General features: G+C 43.0%; 1 protein-coding gene across 3 annotated transcripts in view; it reads left to right on the top strand.

The window, feature by feature from the left end:
- Positions 1–910: 910 nt before the first annotated feature.
- The window catches only part of CTNNBL1 (catenin beta like 1), a 161,655-nt gene continuing 140,518 nt past the window's right edge, over positions 911–22,047 (top strand). For all 3 annotated transcript variants that reach the window (XM_081291769.1, XM_081291768.1, XM_081291770.1), the window contains exon 1: positions 911–1,062. In XM_081291769.1, coding sequence (XP_081147895.1) covers positions 1,033–1,062 — 30 coding nt within the window. In that variant the 5' untranslated portion in view covers positions 911–1,032. The remainder of the gene's footprint in view (positions 1,063–22,047) is intronic.

Below are 22,047 nucleotides of genomic sequence, written 5' to 3'. Positions count from 1 at the left end.
CACACATCAGAACAAATCATCTTGAGGTGCGGGAAAATTGAACAACAACTCTGAGCCATGATTAGTACATTCATTGGCGGGAACAGTCTGGGCCTAAGTGGGGTACACATTTAAACTGATTGGTTTTGGAGCCTGGATGCTTACGTGCTGGGGTATTTGGAGCCCTTGGCTAATAAACAACCAGGGAATCAATGGAAATATTTACTGGGCAGTTCAGGTATTGTCCTAACAGCTACAGAGATTACAGGTTCCGGGGGTTGCAGAGGAATTTTAACAATACCTGGTCTATTATATTTTTTTTTTTTAGCCCAAGCCTTTCAATTTAGAAACTTTACAATGCCCAGTCTTTTACACTTTAACTCAGACTCTTGCAGCTTAGACTCAGCTTAGAAATTTTACCTTTACAATCATGGGGACCACAAATGACATCCACATGTCCAAGCACATTCCAAAGGTAAAAGGCAAAACAGTAAAGAGAACAGGTGAAATTGATTTTATAATATTTTATTTGATTCAATATATCCAATGTATTATTTTAACATGTAATCAGTATAAGCTTTAGAAATCCAGAGTATATTTTATTTACATTTGTTGCACATCTCAGTACGGGTGCCGTATGGTTCTGAGTCTCAGTTTCCTTATTTGTGAAATGAAGATACAGTTGTCCAGGTCCCTGGAATGGTTTTAAGAGCGCGCGGGAACCGGCACTCCGCCCTGCACAGAAGGGCGCGCAATAAGTCTGCTATCCTTTCAGTCCTTTCTCCCGCTCCGTCTCGCCCCTCCTAGTCTCCGCCCACTTTTAAAGGCTCTTGGCGGAAGAAGTACGGTTACAAATGCAGCGTGCTTTACGGCAGCACTGTCTTTTACCGCAGTGTGGCCGACTGGACGGTCTCGAGCGCTTTTACCCCATTGGCTCTGAGGCACCTCTCTTGCTACTTCACGGCAGTGTGGCTGGAGCAGCTGCTGAGCGGCCCGCGGTTTGGTTGTGAGTGGAGGGAACTCTTGTAACCGGTGTTGACTGGGCCAGGAGCCATGGACGTGGGCGAACTTCTGAGCTACCAGGTAGGTGGGGCAGGGAGTGCCGGGGGGTTACCCTCACCCGGGCAGGGGTCCCCGGGCCAGAGTCCCTTCAGTTCACCTCCTTTCATTCCTGGGCCCCTCACTTGCATGCCACCTGGGGTTCCAGCCTCTCATTTCTCTTCACCCTGGAAGACCTCCTGGGCCTTTTGGGTTCTTTTTTTCTCTGGGCCTGAGCCCCTTCTCCTTTTCTCACCCCACTCTCGGGCCTGCTTCCCTCAGCTCCTCGCTAGGTTCACAGTCATCCTCTCTCTGCTCTCCCCCCGGACTCCGCATTGAGCTTGAGGGCAGTGGTGGTGGGAGAGCCCTGATTTTGCTTGGACTTCCCTGCCTGGGTGACATTTGGACAAGTGATTGCCCCCTCTCTGAGGCTCAGTTTTTGCATCTATAAAGTGGAGGCAGTAGGGTTGAGGACCAAACAAAGTGAGGGATGCGAAAGGTGATTTTAAAGCATGTGCCCTTGTTAGCTGCGTTTGTTGGGAGATGTTTGGAATTCTGGCGTGGGAAGGGTCCCTGGGAATCTTTCTGCCCCCCCCTCCCCCCCAGCTCAAGGTACTTGTGGGGAAAAGGTGGCCCAGAGGGTAAAAAGACTTGGTTAAAGCCACTCAGTCCTGTAAGAGCTAGGATGGAGCTCAGCTGTCCTGGCTCTCAGCCCCACTGTTTCCCCCCTCTTTTGAGTTTATCTAAAGAGGCTGCTTGTAAGAGGCAGTAGGGCTGGGCTGTCCAGTCTGGTGGTCAGTAGTTAAACATGGCACTGCAACGTGTGAACTGTGACTCTCTGACTTGAGAAATACTGTAATTAAAAGCACACTGGATTTTGAAGACTTACTGTGAAAAAAATCTTTTTGTATTGATTATGTGATCATCATCACATCAGCTGCATTGATCATTTGATTCAATGATCATTTTAGTTAATGGGTGAAACAAAATACATTTAATGCCAATCTTAGTTGTTTCTGTTGACTTTTAAAAAATGTATCTACTAGAAAATTACAAATTTTAGTGTGTAAATTTCATGGATAGTTGGCCTCATGTTTTTTACTGGATAGCTCTGAAGTAAAAGTAAATGGTTAAGGACCCTGAGTCTGGAGCCCCAGGTTGCTTGCCATCTCTCTTTTGCTACAAACTTGCTGCTGTAACCTTGAACTAAGGTCTGTGCCTTGGTTTCCTCATTGTAGATGGGGCAGTGATGGTACCTACCTCAAAGGGCTGTTGAGAAGCCATTGAGAAATGTAAAGTGGTTAGACGATGCTTATGAAGGAGTAAACATTCAATAAACATTAGCAATGATTTTTGTGCCACTCCCTCGTGAATTATATATATATAAAAATAACCCTGGAGACCACAGACATCTAGGGGAAAAAAACCTATAAGCAGTGTGGAGGTAAAAGGCCAAGATCTTTTTCTTTTTACGAGTGTAACTGATGTTGTAACAAGAAAGGAATAAGTGATTGTGTGCTTGTTTGGGAATCGTGGAAAGGCTAGTCCATGGATTCATTCATAGAATGTTATTGTTAGAAGAGGTTCATTTGTTTGTGTACAAATATTCTAGAATACATACTGTGTGCAAAGTGCTGTGTTCACTTTGTTATGATTTAGCTGTGGTGTCCCCCAGAACTCATGTGAGACAATGCAAGAAGGTTCAGATAGGGATTAACTGCCAACTGTAGTGGTAGGGTGTGGCTGGAGGAGGTGGGAATTAAGGCGTGGCTTTGGGTATATATTTGTATCTGGTGAGTGGAGTCTCTCTGCTTCTTGATGACCATGATGTGAGAGTTGTTTCCCCCTGCCACACTCTCTTGCCATGATGTTCAGCCTTCTATGGACTAAGACCTCTGAAACTGTGAACCCTCAAATAAACTCTACCTCCTCTGTATTTGTGCTGGTCAGGTCCTTTAGTCACAGCAGCAGAAAAAACTGACAAAAACAAACATTAAATGAAACAGATAAGGCTCTTGCTTTTATTTGAAAGGAAAGTCTGATGGGGAAGTCACAGATAATAAATAAGCAAACATGAAATGTGCTATGAAGGAAATATCCAAGAGTCTGCCAGAAAACTGTGATTTGGTATGGTGGCTACTGGGCACATATGACTATTGAACACCTGAAGTGTGGCTGGTCTGAATTGAACTCTGGTATATGCATAAAGTACACACGGATTTCACATATTTAGTATGAAAATAAAATCTTACTTTTTATATTGGTTACATGGTGAAATGATAATACTTAAGATATATTGAGTTAAAGAAATTAAAGTTAATGTTACCTTTTTAAAAACCTTTTCAATGCAACTACTGGAAAATTTAAAGTAAATTCAGTTGGTGGCTTTTGTTATATTTCTTTTGGACAGCACTGTTGTAGAAAGCAACCCCTGAGAGAGGGGGACAGGACCTATTTAGATAATGTGGTCAGGAAAGGAGCCTGAGGAATGGACAGACTGAAGGTTGAGAGGAGCCAGTCACGTGAAAGAGGCAGAGGGAACACTAGAACAGGCACGGGCTGTAGGTAGAAGCTGGTGCAGCTGTTAGAGGAGCCCTGTGGCTGGAGCCTGGTGATTCAGCAGGGAAGGGGAGGTGACGAAGTTGGAGATGTAGGCAGATGGCAGCCCATGGTTGGGCTTCTGTGTGGTTCATGATAAATTTGATGTTTATCTGAGAAGTGATACAGATTTCTTCATCAAGTCACTTGTTTACAGATAAAAAGTGAATCCCACTATGATAAGGGACTGGGTTATAGGCCAGGATTGTGGCTGATTAGAAACCGTCACTTGGTCTTCTTTCCAGCCTGCTTCATTCCCTACATGTGCTATTCATGCAGTTTCCCCTCTGAATGGTCTGTGTCCACTTCTGTTTGTAAAGGATGGTGCAGTCTGGAATCTAGTCCACACCAACCAGATGGACTCATGCCCTTGTGGAAAGTCATAGAGACCAGATGAATTTATGGATGTGAACTTTTTGGAAACAACACTTTCTATAGACACGAAAGACAGATGGCTTACCTGCATCATCTCTAAATTCTCATAGCACACCTATGAGGAAGGAACTGCTTTTTATCTCTGTTGTTCAAAGGAAGTGCCACCTGAAGGTAGCTAGCCAGATAGTGCTAGGCCAGAGTACTCAGTCTTATTCTGTAGCTGGAGCTCCTGACCATTGTACTATACTGCCTGTCTCCTGTGTGCCAGCTGCTGAGCACTGGTGCTTTCAGATAAGTTGTCACCTTTGATTCTCAGCATGCCCTGTGAAGCGGGGGGCATGCCTGCTTTGTAGATAAGGAAGGCTAAGCTTGGGAGGGCAGCCAGGAAGGAGCAGAGTCAGAACTGAAGCCCCCTGACCACCCAAGCGAGTTTTCCCTTTTGTTTTCAGATTTAACAAACTTTTAAATTTGATATGTATAGTACACATATAGAAGAATGCGTGGATCTTTTGTTTTTGGTGATGCTGGGGATTGAACCCAGGGACTCATGCATGCTAGGCAAGTACCCTACCACAGAACCACATCTCTAGCCCCAAGAATGTGTAAATCTTCAGTGCTGTTGATTGTAGTTATCACTTACAAGTAAACTCAGTCTGGCTATTGAAGTTTACTTCTTGCAACATAAGGGACTGAAGCTGTCTGCTTTGAACATGCCAACCCCCAGAGTTTGACTTAGTAAGTCCCCTGTGGGAACTTAGATTTTGCATTTCTAACTAGATCCCATCTGATGTTAAAGCTGCTGGTCCAAGGCCTATACTTTGAGATCCCCTGGTGTAGAATAAAATACATTTCTTTTAAGTTTTTCTCCAGCCAAGACATCCTTTTCTTCTCCTGGGCATTGGTTTGCAGATTTTTCAGCTTAAATTATGCCTTTCCCCTGCCATTCAAGATATCGTGAGCAAATCTCTTAATCTTTCTGGGCCTCAATTTCCTCATATGCCTAATGAGGGGATTAAGCAAGATGCTCTCTGAGGCTCCTTCTAGCTTTAAAGTTCTGTGGTACTAATTATTTTGACTAAGGGCTCCAGAGATTTCAAGGGATAAAAAAACTTGATGAAGTAGAAGAAATTGGGGCTGAAAATCTGGGAGATTTGGGTTTTAATCCTGCCTTTATCATTACTTATCTGGTTGACTCAGGACAAGTCACTTCCCTTCTCTGTACATCATTTTTCTTATTACTTGCAAAATTCGGGGACTAAGGTGAGAAAAAAATATATATATATACACACACACATGCACACACACACACATATAACATATATCATAAAATGTCAAGAAATGTTTATTAAAGCTATTTAACTTTTTGTGTGTGTGCTTACTAAATTTCATTTTTGGGGCAACTTGGTGGGAAGATTCCAATTTTCTGCTGAGATTGGTTCTTCTAGTAATAGAGTTAGACATGAGGTGTGCCTTATATCCTTGACATATGTTAACTATTCATTTGAGAAGACAGGAGAATTACAATGTGGACAGGAGGTGCTGGAAAAAGTCTTAAAGAGGAAACCGTTATGTTCCCAATATGGAAATGTACTTTTTTGATGCCTTCGGGCTCAGACATCTCATCAAGAAGTGTGCCCAGCAGTTGCTTGGCGGAGAAGTTTCTGCTGCATAGGCGCAGCTCTGAACTCCAGGGCACTCTCATTAATACTAATTCCACAGATGTCTGGAAAAAGTTCTTACCTCCGAAGTTTTGCAATAAAGAATTCACATTTAGTGTAGCTTGGCTCAGCGGGAATGACTTGCTTTGTGTCATGAGAGGTTTTCTCTTTGAGGCAGATTGGGGTCAGGGACCCCAGTTTGGGCAATATTGCAGACACCCACTCCTCTTGCCCCCGTCAGTAATAGCATAGCATCTCCTTGGACTGAATGGGCTTATAGGAATTTCTAATCTTGTTCCTCTCCCACTCTTATTTCTTTCTTTTGAAATAAAAAATTTTAATGATAATAAACTGACAGGAACAGTATTAAAATATTTGAGAAGAGGAAAACTGCCACCCTAATCCAGTCAACATTGTGATATTTCTACAGCCTTTAAGTATTTTGCTTGATTGTAACCATTGCATGCAGACTGTTTGTGTTCTGTTTTTAACTTAACATTGCCAGAAATATCTTCTGTGTTTCCACATAGCCTTCACGTTATTTTTAACGTTTGCATACTTATTGTTTGAGCGATAGACCATTTTTACCTAAATTATTTATCTATAATTGAATATTTAGGTGGTTTCCACATTTTTGTTCTTGGAGATAATATTGTGGTGAACTTCTTTGTTCATGTGGCATTCCCCCGCCCATCTGTTAGTGGGAAGTATTGCATGTATCAAAATTATTAACACATGATCCTGGGCCTTAAAGAACTCATAATTTGAGGAGTGAGAAAGCCATTTAAGCAGCTCGGTGTATGAATGGCAGCACTGTGGGAACGTGATGGGAGGAAGGAGTGCTTGTTCCTGGGGAGGGATTGTGTCTCTGAGCATGGATTTGGTTGTTCATTGAAGGAAAGGGAGTTGATGGCGTTGGAATCCCAGCCTTGATGAGGGACTAGGCATTCTGGGGCTGACAGAGGAGGCTAGGGAGAGTCGTTGACTCTGGGGTAAGAGCAAAAGCCTGGTGGTGGCGGGGCATTGTGGGGCGGGGGGCCAGAGATGAAGGGGTCTCCTCAGCTGCTGGTGTTAAGCAATACCTGGTGCTCATATGGAATCACTCCTTCATCAGTTTGCAGTGTTACCAGCAGTGTGTGTTTCAATTTTACTGCAATCTTGATAGTACTAGTTGTCATAATTTATTTTTTCCCCATTAATCTAGCAGGTATATAAAGTGTTAGTTCAAGGTCACTTTAACATGCATTTTTTTTCTTGTGTGCGTTTATCATTTGTATTTCTTGTTATCTGCCTCTTTCTTTTAAGGCAGTGGCTGTAGTTTGTGAGTTTTGCTATTGGGTTTTGTGGTGTGGTGTTAGGCACACTTTGTAAGCCTGAGTGCCTGTGCTCCGATATAGCTGTCATTCCCTGGTGGTCTCATCTTACCTTATAACCCTAAGAATATTATTTTAATCCTGATGTCATTTTATAGCATCATGAGCTATGCTCCTTTTTGTATGACAGTTTAGTGCTTTTTGAAGTTCTTTTGTTAGTAGTGTGGCTATAAATAACAGATAAAGAGCTGTTCTTACTGATAACTCCCATTTCCGGGTGTTTTCGATTTTGTCTCAAGTGATTTTTTTTCTCTTAATTTCATGTCTTCCCTCTGGCACATTTTTTTTTTTTTACACAAAACACATGCCTATGTGCCTCCCTAACCTTCGAGGCGGGGACAGCCCCTTGCAGCAGCTTCCTCTGTAGCTGATGTCCAATAAATGGCTGCCTAAGGATGGAGCCAGTGCGTGCCCTCAGGTGGGCCCCCAGGTGGGCCCCCAGGTGTGCCCCCAGGTGGGCCCTCAGGTGGGCCCCTAGGTGTGCCCTCAGGTGTGCCGGCTGCCTCCCCTTTCCTGAGGCGTTTCTCGGTGCCCAGTTTGCTTGCTGCCACAGGTGCCCTGGTTTTCCTGCAGTCTTCAGGAAAGTTTGATCCAACCCGGTTCTGAGTTGCTTTCCTCTTGTTTCTCATCCGGTCTTTCTACTCTTGCCACAAATAGATTGTGTTTTAAAGCTTTTTGTTTTGAATGAATTTTAAACTTAGAGTAAGTTTATAAACATGGTAGAGTTTCCGTGTACACCTCCTCCAGCTTCCCCTAAACCTAATATTTTATATAGTATAATGATCAAAAGGAAGCATTCACATAACACCAGAGACTAAACTGCAGGCTTAATTCAGACGTCGCCTGCTTTTCCACTAAGGCTCCATCTTGTATTTGAGGATCCTCCCTAGGAGCCTGCCTCACAGTTAATTGTCATGGTTCCTTCTCAGTCTTCTCTTTGTCTTTCATTTTTGAAGTATACTTGGCAGTTATTTTATAGAATGCCCTCTTTTGCCAAAGATTTTCGTGGATTTTGCTATTCTTGACTCTACTAGATTTTGACTGTGTAGCCCTGTTCTCCATCTTGGAAGACCTCATCTTTTCCTTTTGGCCCCTTTATGTAGACAACTCCCTGCCCCTTGACCCTGACTTACGTCTCATGCATTTCCTGAACATTCTGGCCAGATGTTCTGGTATCATTTACTCTGTTTCCTCCCACCCCCATGGCCAGCTTTGCAGTTAGTCAGGGTGTTGCTGCTCAGCGGACTTTGGGCTTAGAGACCAAAGGGCTTAAAGATGAAAGGCAGGGGTCTGTTTCTTATGAATTGTCCAAGCCCACACTCAGAAGGCCAGCTTTCGACTCAGGACCCAAGGTGTTAGGACACAAAAGTGACCAACTCTCATTCTGGATACGTAAAGAAGTATGTCACTGTTCTTGTCATCTAACAGGTGGTCCCAAGATTTGCAATCCATGTACGGAGCGTCAGGGCTGGTATGCAGGCGATATGAGGGCTGAGCAGCTCCCTGGGGGAGCAGGCAGTTGGAAGAAACTTCATAGGGAAGAAATCTGTCCCTCCTGTTCTATTCTGGCCCCCACAGATATAGTTGACACTCTCAAGGCTTGTCAAATAGGTAGCCTCTGGGAGGTCTTGCTTTTTATCATGTGTCCCTCTACGGGCTTGAGGGTGTGGGTCTGCTTCCTCTACAGTTAACAGAGAACAAATAGCTTCTCTGGTCAGACTTCAGGCCCACCTACTTCCACCTCCTTGAAGACAGGTTTTATTGAGCAGCCTCCCTAATTTTGGAGGAAGACAGCATAGTGGGATTTCTGGGATCTTTCATTAGGTGTCATTGTTTAAATGGAAGATTTAATTTATAAGTTTTAATCCAATAGGGAAGTTTCCTAGATAAAAATGACTACATTAGAGAATGTGGGTAGTTCAAAATAGCTGTCAGCACTGTCGGAGAAAAGAATTCAAAGCATGTGCCATTCTGACTGCTTGTTAGGGGTCTTTTAATGTTTAGCATAATAGATGAATACAAATTCTGGGTCAGACAGCCTGTGTTTGAATCCCAGCCCTGCTGCTTGCTAGCTGTGTGACCTTGGGTCAGTTAATTAACCTCTTAAGGCCTGGTTTTCATCTTTGAAATGGAGAATGTATAAAAGTGTCTATCTCTAGTCCACTGCCTTTTTAAAAAAGTCTCCACTTTATCATTTTATTTTTTTTAAAAAGAGGATTAAATGAGACAGTATGGGTAGTATAGTGCCTGACACATAGTAAGTGCCCAGTGAATGTTAGTTATTTTTATCATTGAAATCATTCTAAACAAACATACTACAGAGTGGGGGGGGAAGGTTTGTCTTGAATTCCACAAAGCTGCCTCAGTATTCTCAAGGTCTTTAGTCCCTTGGAGATTAAGGTTTAGAATGCAATAAAATGAAATGAGAACAGTTTGTCACCCACACATGCCACAGTGTAGAATGTTCTCAATAGGTTAAAGCACAGTCCTATACTGCCACAGTTAGCAGTCATTGATATCAAGAATTGTTATCAACAAAGTCATTCATTTCCCCAGGTCTCTTTCACATTACTAAGAAATCTCAGTTTTCCTCTCATCTATGCCAGGAATCTCATTTACAAATTACTCCTTTCTTCATCTCTCTCTCTCCCTCTCTCTCTCTCTCTCTTTTTTTTTTTGTTCCCTCCTAATCATCCTGAGGGAAGTAGTTGGTTTTGATCTGAATCTGGCTGCTGTACAGAGATTGGAATCAGGAGAAGGTGTAGCAGGAATTCTGATACTTCTGTTACCTCCTCCAAGGTCAGCCATTTGGTGCTTCAGTATTTCTGCTGAATTGTTCAAAGCCATTTCCTTTTCCATAGTTTCAGAAGTGTCTGATCTCAAAGCGTGTTCCTTTGTCGGTTGGTAAATAGAAACTGGGTTATCTTCATCCTGGAGTTCAAAGTAAGATCTAGAGAAATTCCCACAGTGCATTTCCGTCTCTTAATTCCTGTGGGATTATCAGTTGCTGTGAGCACATTACCTTTCCCTTGGCTCTTTGGGCTTCTCTTCACCCAATTACTCAGCAACGTCCAGAATCACTGACTGAACTGAGAAGGATTTAAAACCAAGCAGAATGTCTTGATGCTTCTGTCTGGATATATTTGACTTTATTCCAAAAGTGGGTATGATTGATTATTGAACAGTTTGTTTGGCATTATTCATGTGCTCATGCTGTTAATGCATAAAATTGAAGGTTGATTACATTACATTACTTGAGCTCCTTCTCAGTCAAGAGCATCTGAGTTTAAAATTTCTTTTTGGACTTTGGATGGATTTTAACATTAGCATACATCAGTTCTGCTGGTGTATACTGTTGGAACGCTATTTTCAGTGCCGCTTTTAGTTTTGTCACCTTATCTTCTACTGCTAGCCTCTCTGAACACTAACGCTTCCGTTCTAACAGCTATTAGCTTCTCAAATTAATGGAGGGGGAAACTTTTTGAGCATTTCAAGGTTATATAATTACAGGGTGAGCTGAAACCTGGGGTGGGGGCTCTGGCAGGGGTGACTTGGTTGGGCTGGAAAGGTGGCAGTGCCGCAGAATCCACGGAGTGCTGAAGCTCAGCAAGCAATAAAGCACCAGAGAAAGATATTACCATCGATTAGTTGGGGGTTGTCATGGGAAGAAACCATAATCAGGTTTCTTTTTAAAGGTGTTGTAAGTTGTATTGAATTGTGCTAACTTCTCTTTTATTTGGAGTCTTTGGAAAATGTGGTGGTCTTCATAAACAGAATTTTTAGAGAGCTGAGGTCAGTAAGTGAGGGGAAAGTGTGGAAGAAGGAGGTCAAGATGGTCTAGCCTCTTCTTACAGAGGGGAAGCCAGAGGCCAGAGGGGGAAAGTCACTTGCCTCAGGACCCCAGGTGCCTGGGACAGTGGGATTCAGAGCAGTGCTTGTCCATGTCATGTCTCCTGTGTTTTCCAGCATTTTTTAATGCCAGTCCTTCTAAAACATGGGCGTTCTGGCCTTTTCTGTAGGCCTCACTGGGTCTCAGAATCATCATCATGGTGCACATGGTGTCCAGGTTCTCTGCTGACCTTTTGAAGTGTGGAAAGCTCTTACCCCTGCGTGGTAGAAGGTTAGGGATTCTGAGTTCTTTTTTTTTTTTTTTTAATTTTTTTTATTGATTATTTAAAGCATTACATAGCTCATGATATATCATCTTTCATACATTTGACTCAAATTGTGTTTTGAACTCCCATTTTCACCCCAAATACAGATTGCAGAATCACATCTGTTACATATTCACATTTTTACATAATGCCATATTAGTGACTGTTGTATTCTGCTACCTTTCCTATCCCCTACTATCCCCCCTCCCCTCCCCTCCCCTCCCATCTTCCCTCTCTACCTCCCCTGCTGTTGTTCAATTCTCTCCCTTTTTTTCCCTCCCCCTTGCCCCTCATAACCTCTTATAATTTCATGTATCATTGAAGGTCTCCTACTATTTCCATGTGCTTTCCCTTCTCTCTCCGGTTCTCTCCCCCCATTCGTCTTTGTTTATTGTAGTCTTTTCCTCATGCTCTTCCTTCCTGTTCTGTTCTTAGTTGTTCTCTTTATATCAAAGCAGACATTTGGCATTTGTTTTTTAGGGATTGGCTAGCTTCGCTTAGCATAATCTGCTCTAATGCCATCCATTTCCCTGCAAATTCTATGATTTTGTCATTTCTTAGTGCTGCATAATACTCCATTGTGTATAGATGCCACATTTTTTTTTATCCATTCATCTATTGAGGGGCATCTAGATTGGTTCCACAGTCTAGCTATTGTGAATTGTGCCGCTGTAATCATTGATGCAGCCGTATCCCTATAGAGCGCTTTTTTAAGGTCCTCAGGGAATAGTCCGAGAAGTGCGATAGCTGGGTCAAATGGTGGATCCATTCCCAGCTTTCCCAGGAATCTCCATACTGCTTTCCAAATTGGCCTCACCATTTTGCAGCCCCACCAGCAGTGTACAAGTGTACCCTTTTCCCCACATCCCCGCCAACACTTATTGTTGTTTGACTTCATAATGGCTGCCAATCTTACAGGAGTGAGATGGTATCTTAGGGTGGTTTTGATTTGCATTTCTCTGACTGCTAGAGATGGTGAGCATTTTTTCATGTACTTGTTGATTGATTGTATGTCCTCCTCTGAGAAGTGTCTGTTCAGGTCCTTGGCCCATTTGTTAATTGGGTTATTTGTTATCTTATTGTTTAATTTTTTGAGTTCTTTGTATATTCTGGATATTAGGGCTCTATCGGAGGTGTGGGGGGTAAAAATTTGTTCCCAGGATGTAGGCTCTCTATTTACCTCTTTTATTGTTTCTCTTGCTGATAAAAAACTTTTTAGTTTAAGTAAGTCCCATTTGTTTATTCTTGTTGTTAACTCTTGGGCTATGGGTGTCCTATTAAGGAATTTGGAGCCCGACCCCACAATATGTACATCGTGGCCAACTTTTTCTTCTATCAGACACAGTGTCTCTGATTTGATATCTAGCTCCCTGATCCATTTTGAGGTAATTTTTGTGGGCGAGAGAAAGGGATTCAATTTCATTTTGTTGCATATGGATTTCCAATTTTCCCAGCACCATTTGTTGAAGATGCTATCCTTCCTCCATTGCATGCTTTTAGCCCCTTTATCAAATATAAGATAGTTGTAACTTTGTGGGTTAGTCTCTGTGTCTTCTATTCTGTACCATTGGTCTACCTGCCTGTTTTGGTACCAGTACCATGCTGTTTTTGTCACTATTGCTCTGTAATATAGTTTGAAGTCTGGTATCACTATACCTCCAGATTCACACTTCCTGCTTAGAGTTGCTTTTGCTATTCTGGGTCTTTTGTTTTTCCATATGAATTTCATGATTGCTTTATCTATTTCTACAAGAAATGCCGTTGGGATTTTGATTGGCATCACATTAAACCTGTAGAGAACTTTGGGTAATATCGCCATTTTGATGATGTTAGTTCTGCCTATCCATGAACAGGGTACATTTTTCCATCTTCTGAGATCTTCTTCTATCTCTCTCTTTAGGATTCTGTAGTTTTCATTGTATAAATCTTTCACCTCTTTTGTTAGGTTGATTCCCAAGTATCTTATTTTCTTTGAGGATATTGTGAATGGAGTGGTTTTCCTTATTTCCATTTCAGAGGTTTTGTTGCTGATATACAGGAATGCCTTTGATTTATGCGTGTTGATTTTATAACCTGCCACTTTGCTAAATTCATTTATTAACTCTAGCAGCTTCTTTGTAGACTCTTTTGGGTCTGTTAAGTATATTATCATGTCATCCGCAAATAGCGATAGTTTAATTTCTTCTTTTCCTATTTTTATGCCTTTAATTTCTTTTGTCTAATTGCTCTGGCTAGTACTTCGAGAATTAAATTGAATAGAAGTGGTGATAGAGGGCATCCCTGTCTTGTTCCAGATATTAGAGGAAATGCCTTCAGTTTTTCTCCGTTTAGGATGATGCTAGCCTGAGGTTTAGCATATATAGCTTTTACAATGTTGAGGTAAGTTCCTGTTATCCCTAGTTTTTCTAGTGTTTTGAACATAAAGGGATGCTGTACTTTGTCAAATGCTTTTTCTGCATCCATCGAGATGATCATGTGGTTCTTGTCTTTAAGTCTATTGATGTGGTGAATAGCATTTATTGATTTCCGTATATTGAACCATCCTTGCATCCCAGGAATGAATCCTACTTGATCATGGTGCACAAGTTTTCTGATATGTTTTTGTATTCGATTCGCCAGAATTTTATTGAGAATTTTTGCATCCAAGTTCATTAGAGATATTGGTCTGTAGTTTTCTTTCTTTGAAGTATCTTTGTCTGGTTTTGGGATCAAAGTGATGTTGGCCTCATAGAATGAATTTGGAAGAGCTCCTTCTTTTTCTATTTCTTGAAATAGCTTGAAAAGTATTGGTATTAATTCTTCTTTGAAGGTTTTGTAGAACTCCGCTGTATACCCATCCGGTCCAGGGCTTTTCTTGGTTGGTAGTCTTTTGATGGCTTCTTCAATTTCATCCATTGATATTGGTCTGTTCAAATTGTGTGTATCCTCCTGACTCAGTCTGGGCAAATCATATGCCTTAAGAAATTTATCGATATCTTCATTATCTTCTATTTTATTGGAATATAGGGTTTCAAAATACTTTCTAATTATCTTCTGTATTTCTGTAGTGTCTGTTGTGATATTGCCTTTTCATCCCATATGTTAGTAATTTGAGTTCTCTCTTTTCTTCTTTTCGTTAGCATGGCTAAGGGCTTGTCTATCTTATTTATTTTTTCAAAGAACCAACTTTTAGTTTTATCAATTTTTTCAATGGTTTCTTTTGTTTCAATTTCGTTGATTTCTGCTCTAATTTTAATTATTTCTTGTCTTCTACTACATTTGCTGTTGTTTTGCTCTTCCTTTTCTAGGTTTTTGAGGTGTTGTGTGAGTTCATTTATTTGTTGGTTTTTTCTTTTTTTGAGGTAAGAACTCCAAGAAATGAATTTCCCTCTTGAAACTGCTTTCATTGTGTCCCATAGATTCCGGTATGTTGTGTCTGTGTTATCATTTAATTCTAAGAATTTTTTCATCTCCTCCTTTATGTCTTCTATAACCCATTGATCATTCAATAACATATTCTTCATTTTCCATGTGATGTAGGATTTTTCCTTCCTTCTTTTATCATTGATTTCCAATTTCATTCCATTATGATCAGATATGGTGCATGGTATTATCTCCACGCCTTTATATTTACTAAGAGTTGCCTTATGGCATAATATATGGTCTATCTTTGAGTAGGATCCATGTGCTGCTGAGAAGAACGTGTATCCACTTGATGATGGTTGATATATTCTATATATGTCGGTTAAGTCTAGGTTATTGATTGTGCTGTTGAGTTCTATAGTTTCTTTATTCAGCTTTTGTCTAGAGGATCTGTCTAATGGCGAGAGCAGTGTGTTGAAGTCACCCATAATTATTGTGTTGTGGTCTATTTGACTCTTGAACTTGAGGAGAGTTTGTTTTATGAACGTTGCAGCTCCATTGTTTGGTGCATACAAATTGATGATTGTTATGTCTTGTTGGTGGATGGTTCCTTTTAACAGTATATAGTGACCTTCTTTGTCCTTCTTGATTAACTTAGGTTTGAAGTTGATTTTATTCGATATGAGTATGGCCACTCCTGCTTGCTTCCGAGGGCCATGTGAGTGGTATGATTTTTCCCAACCTTTTACCTTCAGCCTGTGTATGTCTTTTCCTATCATATGAGTCTCCTGAAGGCAGCATATTGTTGGATTTGTTTTTTTGATCCAGGTTACTAGCCTATGTCTCTTGATTAGTGAGTTTAGGCCATTAACATTTAAGGTTACAATTGAGATATGATTTGTACTTCCAGTCATGCTTCTTTATTTATTTATTTTAGTTTGGCTAGTTTTGCTTTTTGGTTATTTTCCTCCCCCTTTACTGAGATACCTCCTGCTGTTAGTTTTGGGCACTATTTTTCAATTCCTCTTCTTGTAGTGTTTTGTTCAAAATGCTTTGCAGAGCTGGTTTTCTTGCTGCAAATTCTTTTAGCTTTTGTTTATCGTGAAAGATTTTAATTTCATTGTCAAATTTGAAGCTCAATTTTGCTGGATATAGTATTCTTGGTTGGAATCCATTATTTTTCAGCGTTTGAAATACATTATTCCAGGGTCTTCTCGCTTTCAAAGTTTGTGATGAGAAATCGGTCGTTAACCTAATTGGTTTACCCCTGAATGTAATCTGCCTCTTTTCTCTCGTAGCTTTTAATATTCTCTCCTTGTTCTGTACCTTGGCTATCTTCATAATTATATGTCTTGGAGTTGGTCTATTATGATTTTGAATGTTTGGGGTCCTGTAGGCTTCCAGGATTTGGCAATCCATTCCATCTTTCATCTCTGGGAAGTTTTCTAGAATTATTTCATTTAATATGCTGTCCATTCCTTTGGTTTGAATCTCTGTGCCTTCTTCTATCCCTATGACTCTCAGATTTGTTTTTTTTATGACATCCCATATGTCTTGAATAGATTGCTCGTGGGATTTAAGCATCTTTTCTGTGTTGACTATATTCTTTTCAAGTTGATAAACCTTGTCTTCATTATCTGATGTTCTGACTTCTACTTGATCAAGTCTATTTGTAATATTCTCGTTTGAGTTTTTAATTTGGTTTATAGTTTCCTGCAATTCTAGGATTATTGTTTGATTTTTTTTTTAAGATCTCTATCTCCTGGTAGAGCTCGTTCTTTGCCATTTGAATTTGTTTAATTCATTTTCAAAATATACTTTTATTTCTTGGACTTGCTGTCTCATGTCTTCTCTAATATTCCTTTCCATTAGAGTTAGGTATGCCTTGAGTTCTTTCCCTATCCCTGTTTCTGATGTTTCTATGTCCTCCTGTAGAATTGAGTTGTCTTGCATTGTTTGTAATCCTTTTTTCCCTTGTTTTCTCATGTTGTCCACGTTACTTTCCAGCTCTTTTTGATTGTCGTGTTTCTGCTCTCTTCTATAGATTTGTTTTGTTTCTGTATTACTCTGATGTCTCTCCTTTGTGTTGTTAAACTATGCCTGCTAACGTGGATTCCGCTGTGAAGGAATTCCGATGTCTGAGCTCCAGTGACGACACTACTCTGCTATGACGGGCCCCAGTCTCCTTGCCGGGGTGCCCTAATGGGGGGGTGTGACTGGACTGTCTCTGTTTGGTTTCAGCTCCCGGTCGCGGCAGGCGGGCAGTCTCCAGCCGCCCAGTATCACAGGCCGCGGGCAGGTGATCCGTCGCCAGCGGGTGGGCGTTCTCTTACCGCCCAGTTACGCGGGCAGTGGGTGAACTGTCGCTGGCGGGCCTGCAGTTTACAGCTGCCCAGTCGCGAGGGCCTTGCCTCTAGTCTCCTGGTTTCTCCTGCTAGTCTTGGTTTCTCCTGTTTTGTTGTTGCAATTTGTCGGAGAGTGGCGGTGGATACTTCAGCTCTCCAAGATCGTGGCCGCTGGTTGCCTTAGTGGAGTGTCCCTTGTGGGGGATGGGACTGTACCGCTTCCTTCCCCGTCTGCAATCCCGAACTCAGCTCGGGGGTCAGTGCGGGCTTGGCTGGTGGGATACCACCATGTCGCAGCCACTTATCTCCCTGCTTACTAGTTAATCCCTTCTCTGCGGCGCCACGCCTTTTGTAGCCGCAGGGCAGGCCGCGCGAATCAGACAGCCTGGATCTCCGGGGTCACACCATTGGCTTTTGGGATCCCCGGCACTCTATGGTTTTGATTTTTTCTGCTTGCCCCTCCCCCAGCGCTGGCTAGACAGATTTTGTTTTGGCTGCTGATGGGAGGGGGGGTTGAAGGTCAGGTGCCTCTAGTTCTCCCTTAGTCTTTATGCAGGCTCACTGTGATACTCCCTCCCCCTGAAAGTCTAGGAGAGATTTTATGTGAAATCCCCCTATGTATGGGGGCTGAACTGAGTGACACACACCTGTTTTGTTGTTGCAATCTGTCGGAGAGTGGCGGTGGATACTTCAGCTCTCCAAGATGGTGGCTGCTGGTTGCCTTAGTGGAGTGTCCCTTGTGGGGGATGGAACTGTACCGCTTCCTTCCCTGTCTGCAATCCCGAACTCAGGATTCTGAGTTCTTGTACCTACTTTAGCACTTTTTATTCTTCTCCTTGGTGTCAGCTGACCCTCCTTGTGTTGTTTCTTTGATGGAATTCTCTCTGACCCTCAGGCCTTCTTTGGCTTTGCTCTAATGGTGGCATGAAAGTTGAGGTTGTGGGGTGAATGAGGCACGCATATTCTTGGAGCTCTTCTCCTACACCCAGAAGTCTGTCAGATACTAGAAATCCCAGCACGGTTTGTTTTTATTTTCTGTAGAGCTTTTTCTCTAGCATCTCATTGCCCACACAGCCATCTTGGGGACCGGAGAACATCTTAGCAATTACTGTTGGCCACTGGTCAAGAGAATCAGCATCCCAAATAGGGCTGACCCTGTCCTTCTGTGGAATGCCCCTTTCTTTCATGGCTGCTTATCTTCTTGGAGGGTGTGTTTGCCTGTCCGATGTCTTGATTTTGTCTTTTAACCACATTCACACACCTACTGGCCCCTGAAGTCTAGCTTATAGCAGCCATCTGAGACCCTGTGCCCTTGTTCTTGACCTCATTTTGCTTTTCCCCAGTACCTTTTTGGCACTCTCCCTCTCATACCCTACCTTTCCTTTTCCCCTGCCCTCCCAACACACACGCACGCACGCCGCACACACGAGTGTCTTTTAGACTTGGTATGCTCATGTGCTCACTGGCTCCAACTTCTGACTTGCCATGACTGGGGACTCTGGGTGGCAGGACCTGGAACTGTCTCCTGTGGTGTATCCTGTCCTTGCTGGACCTTCCATGACCCAAGTTTTGGTCCCAGCCTGTGTGACTCTTTGTGGAAGGGCAAAACCCTACCCCAGAGGCCAGCAGAGTTTTCAGTTCTGCAGCAAGGACAGTCCGCCGTTCTCCACCTTGGTTTTGTCTCTTTGCCATCGGGTTTTGCCTAGTCATTTACCAGGGGTTGGCAAAGAAAGAGCATGTTGTTTACCGTTGCTGGTAGGCCCTGTGGCATATGCTTGCAGTCAGGCTGTGAGCCAATCCAGATTTGGGGGGTGGTTAGTAAATTCCATTTGGATTAGTGATCCATGTTGAACCTTTCATTCTTTAATCAATCCACATGTATTTATTAAACGCCTACTAAATGTAAGGTATTATCCTAGACACTGGGACTAGAGTCATGTGCAAGACACCTGTAGGAGTCCCTGTCTTGATGGAACTTATATCCAAAATAGACAATAAATGAGAAAAACAAATGCAAATAAGAGCTCCTAAACAAGCCAACACACACCAGATAAAAAGATAATTTCAAATGCAATATGAAGGAAAAACAGGAGGACTGTAACCGTGATGGGGAGCTTTTACTGTTATTTACTTCAGATAGTTACATCTGGCCTCTCTGAGGAGGAGGCCTGTGAGCTGAGGACTACAGACCCTGTGAAGGGCTGTGGGAATAGCAGTGCAGGCTGAGGGGAGAGCCACAGAGGCCCTCAGGTGGGAACAGGCTTGACACATCTGGGTTAGATGGTCAGAGCTTGGCGAGTGAAGATGGGACCATTGAGATGAGGATGGAGAGGTGAGCTGAGGGAGGAGGGAGACCCCGACGTTTTGGGACTTCTTAGCAGTATTGTGGGAAGCTCTTAGGGAGTTTAAGCTGTGGAGTGACACCACTTGGTTTATGTTTCAAGAGATCACTTTGTCTCTGACATGGAGGCTGGACGGCAGGGGGGCAGCCTGGCCAGCTTTACTGTAAAGGGGTGGGGCGCTCCCCCTTGCAGGGGGCTGCTGGGAAGCTGCACTCGCCCTGGGATAATTGCTTTCCCGCCTGGGTTGTTTTCAGAATCTCCCAGTTCTAAACATTTAATCTGTTCTGGCTTAATCAAGAAGCAGCTCTCTCCTAATGCCAGGCTTGGCGCAGGAAATATGGGCATGGTGCCCTGTGTTGAGTACCCTGGCCTGGAGAGAGTGAAGGCAGAGCCCCTGGTGGACCCCAGGACAATGCAGCTGACCCTCGGCACCTGGTGACTCATCAGAAGCTTTGGAATCCTGTAAACTTTATGTGCTTCTGCAAAACAGTTGCAGATGGCCTGGACTGATGATTAAATATCGCGTTTTGCCCAGATCTGCTGCGGCTCTCCTCTCTGTGTCTGGTTTTACTTTACAGTGGGTAATTAAGGGGGCACAGCCAGTTCTGGTTACTTCCAGCACATCTTTCTCATTTGGCTTGGGGGCACATTTCCATTTCTGCCAGTTGTGTGACTGCAGTGAGTGGTGTCCAGGAATGGCTACTTTTTTTTTTTCAAAATTTTAAAAAGCGAACTTAAAAAGAAGAGTCCCTAATGAAAGGACATAATTGCCTGCCTTTGCTGTTCCACTGGTTTTCCAGTGGGAGTTCTGCCGTCAGACTCGTCAGAGTTGGTTGGCAGGGACTTTTCCTCCTGAGTTAGCACGGAGAGATCTGAAAGGGCGGCGATAACACAAATTAGCAAGGATACAAGCATATCTGCACAGGAACAGATTTCCTTCTGACCAGAGGTGCCATTGGTGGGCACCACTCTAATTCTCCACGCATCTCCTAGCGCCGATGACAGAACTGTTCAGTAAATGAAAAGAATCGCCTAAGCACCACCTGAGCTGGGCGTTTTTTATAAGACTTCAGAGTTTCAAAGGGCCTCGGGCTGCTTAGCCTGCCAGTGTGAAGTTCCTGAATATTATCTCCCTGGCTTCTCTGGGGAGCCTCACTCCTCCCTCAGCATAATGAACTAGGGGAGACAGAGATCCTGATTCTCCTACTTATTTTTGCCAGACTTCTTCCACTCTCACAGACCTTGCAAGGACACAGAAGGCTCGGTGGGGGAAGAGAGATGACATCTGCCTCTGGCTGACACGACTTGTGCCAGTGGTCGCGTGGGGATTCCATAATGAAGATTGCAAATCGCTTTCCGTCCTCTTGGAGCCTGTCCCATAATTAGAAGATTAAACATTTTGTTTAAATTAGTAAGTTTCCCCCTCCCTCCTCAGAGTGCTTAAAGGCACCCTCAGAGCAGGATGGAGACCGACTAGCTGTCTGATGTTGGACTCCACGTGTTAGTTGTGATTGTCAGCTGGAGGCTGAGGAAGTCTGATTTTAATTAAAAAAGCAATTTTTATTCCTGCTTCACCTTGTGCGAGGCAGAGGCACCTCAGACCACGTGAACTTTGTGATGGCCCAGAGCAGTGAGTGCGGATTTTCTCGGAGCACAACTCCGAGTCCAACAGGATCATGTCGTGGGGTAGGTGTGCCAGGCCTGCCCTCCAGTGGGTAGACTATCTTTGTGTTTAGGGGAGAAGGGGTCACTATAGGTTTGTTGTATTCCTGAACTGAAGCGGATAATGAGCAGCTCAGAGGAGCGCAGAAGCCCCCCAGCCAAGAGAACAAAACAAAGACCTGGACTTCTAGGTATTGAAGCCCACTCAGAGCTGTGCTCTGTGCTATTTGATTTACACATTTTATCCTATCATCGTTAAAAACTTGCCTGGGTTGGGTGAAACTTACCTTAAAAACATTGGATGAGCAAAGGCATTCAGTCTGAGTCACCTGGGCTCAAAATGCACAGTCAGCATTTTGTTCTTATTTTGCAGGCTAACAAAGGAAGCTCACAGAGGTTTAATACTCTGTCCAAAGGCGCCCAGGAAGTAGATGGTGGAATCTGCTTCCTAGATGAGGGCTCTGATAGAAGAAGGCAGTTTAAAAAGAAGAAGAGGGAAGCCAGGTTTAGTGGCACACACCTGTAATCCTAGTGGCTCTGCAGGCTGAGTCAGGAGGATACAGCAAAGCCAGCCTCAGCAAAAGGCACTAAGCAACTCAGTGAGACCCTGTCTCTAAATAAAATGCAAAATAGGGCTGGGGATGTGGCTCAGTGGTCAAGTGCCCCTGAGTTCAAGCCCTAGTACACCCCCCCCCAAAAAAAAAAAAAAAAAAAGGGAGCTTGGAGTAGAATGTGGCACAATGGTCCCATCATTTGGCCTTGCTTGACCGTGCTTCCGTATACCATGAATACCGTTCTTTACTGGACTTGATTGGTTGTGTGCCTTCTCATAGGAGTGTGAGTTCCTCAAGGGCAGTGACCAGATCTCTGCCTGCCAGAGAGTGAATGCTCAATAAATGTCTCTTGATTACAGAAAGGTCGCAGTGGTGAGTGAGTGAAACATCGTATCGATTTGGTGACTGAATTTGGTCCCTTCTACATATCTTTCTTTGTTGCAGTTTAGCATCTCCCCAGTTGCCCTCTTTTCTTTGCCTCTTTTTTTCTGGATGGAGAGTAGATTAAGTTGTATTTGTGAAGGATCATGGCCCTCGTCCTAGGAAACTCGCTTGGGTTAGGTGAAAGTTACCTTGAAAACATTGGATGATCTTCATAAAAGCCCAGTTCTGTTCCTGTAGTAACCC

Source organism: Spermophilus citellus (assembly GCF_964194105.1).
Source record: "Spermophilus citellus genome assembly, chromosome: 4".
Lineage (NCBI taxonomy): Eukaryota > Metazoa > Chordata > Mammalia > Rodentia > Sciuridae > Spermophilus > Spermophilus citellus.
This window is presented reverse-complemented; position numbering and strand designations above follow the sequence as displayed.